The sequence below is a fragment of the Corvus kubaryi genome, unplaced genomic scaffold (assembly GCF_017639235.1).
Source record: "Corvus kubaryi isolate FWS band 111438036 unplaced genomic scaffold, C.kubaryi_AGA036_p1.0 37005, whole genome shotgun sequence".
NCBI lineage: Eukaryota > Metazoa > Chordata > Aves > Passeriformes > Corvidae > Corvus > Corvus kubaryi.
Window position 1 is genome coordinate 108,916 of NW_024581008.1, and position 1,761 is coordinate 110,676.

At 55.3% G+C, this 1,761-nt stretch overlaps 1 protein-coding gene across 3 annotated transcripts in view; it reads left to right on the forward strand.

Annotated features, from left to right (window-relative positions):
• The first annotated feature begins 7 nt into the window (after positions 1–7).
• ETV3 (ETS variant transcription factor 3) overlaps positions 8–1,761 on the forward strand; it is an 11,156-nt gene continuing 9,402 nt past the window's right edge. For 2 of the 3 annotated variants that reach the window (XR_006014811.1, XR_006014812.1), the window contains exon 1: positions 604–728. Coding sequence is in view for 1 of the 3 variants with exons in the window: in XM_042020558.1 (XP_041876492.1) it covers positions 683–728 (46 nt within the window). In the remaining 2 variants the exon portion in view is untranslated. Of the gene's footprint in view, positions 564–603; positions 729–1,761 lie in introns of those variants that run through there. The other variant, XM_042020558.1, reaches the window with a different exon arrangement.

The window sequence follows — 1,761 nt, forward strand, 5'->3', positions numbered from 1 at the left end:
GTCTCTGATCCCTCCCGGGGGTCTCTGATCCCTCCCGGGAATCCCCTCTGGTTCCTGATCCCGAGGGTCTCTGATCCCTCCCGGGAATCCCCTTTGATTCCCGATCCCGGGGGTCTCTGATCCCTCCCGGGGGTCTCTGATCCCTCCCAGGAATCCCCTCTGGTTCCCGATCCCGGGGGTCTCTGGTTCCCGATCCCGGGGGTCTCTGACCCCTCCCGGGGGTCTCCCGTCCCTCCCAGCCCTCCCCAAGCCCCGTTCCTTTTTTGGGATGACGACGAGCAAACCCCATCTCCAGCCCCCCCCCAACAGCGAGCAGGGAAAATCGGAAAATCCACTGGAAAATCCCGGCGGGATCAGCAGCTGGGATTCCGCTCCCCTCCCCTCCCTTTCTTCCTGTTTTTCCCTCCCTCCCTCCCTCCTTCCCTGGCACATCTGGGCGAGCTCCCAGTTGTGTATTTTGGCAGCCGAGCCCGTCTGGGAACAGGAGGGGAACTGTGCAGGGCTTGTTTTGTCTGTCTGACGGCTCCTTCCCGGGGCTCCAGGCCCCTTTCCCGGGATTCCAGGCAGGGATTCGTCAGGAAAACCCGGGTTTTTTTCCCCCCCCCCCCCTTTTCTCCCGGAAAAATCCCGTCGGGAATGGCGCCTGACGCCGCTTTTCCCTCTCGTTGGCAGGAGGGAGAAAATGAAAGCCGGCTGCAGCATCGTGGATAAGCCCGAAGGAGGAGGAGGTAAGGAATTCCAGAGGCTTTTCCCGAGTTTTTTCCGGGATGAAGAAGCTCTGGGGATGTTCATCCCCGCCTCTCCCGAAATCTCCAGCCCGTGGGGGGAACTGAGGGTGGAGGTGCTGGGTTTGAAATTCAAATTAATCCCTCCTTGGAGATGGATTTGGGGTGGATTTGGGATGATTCCCTGCCGGGATTTGTCTCCTGGCAGGGATGTGGGTGGCTCTGGAAAAGGAGGGGATTTTTCCCATAAAAAAAATCTCCAAAACCTCCAAATCAGGATTTTTTTTTTTTTTCTTTTTGGCCTGAATTCCGTGCCTGGAATTGTTTAATTCCAGGTTGGACGAAGCTTGGGGCAGCCTGGGATAGCGGGAAGTGTCCCTGCCCGTGGAATTGGGGTGGGACAGGAAGATCCTTCCCACCCAAACCATTCCATAATTCCACGGTTTCGGCCAAATTCCCTCATTTAGGGTTTTTCCAGCTCCAAACGGGAGCGTTTCCCAAGGATTTGGGGCTTTTTCCTGCTCCGTTTTGCTATTTCTGGGTGGGTTTTTTGGGGGGGATTTTCCACGGAAAAGGGGCTGAAGAGGAGACCGGGATCTCCCTGCTCCCACATGGAATATTCAGTGGCATTCCAGCCACCAATAATTGATGGAATCCAGCTCGGTTTTGCCATTTTTAGGTGGTTTTGGGGGGATTTTCCGAGGAAAACGGGGCTGAAAAGAGTCAGAAATGAGCAGCTGGATGGGCCACCTGGATTTCCCTGCTCCCCCGTGGAATATGTAACGGAATTCCAGCCACCAGTGGCTCCCTTTGACGCTGTCTGGGGGGGTTTTGGTGGTTCTGAGTGGCTTTTTTGGCAGGTTTTGGTGGTTCTGAGTGCCTTTTTTGAGGGGTTTTGGTGGTTTTGAGTGGCTTTTTGAGGGGTTTTGGTGGTTTTGAGTGGCTTTTTTGGCCGGGGTTTTGGTGGTTCTGAGTGGCTTTTTTTGGCAGGTTTTGGTGGTTCTGAGTGGCTTTTTTGGCAGATTTTGGTGGTTCT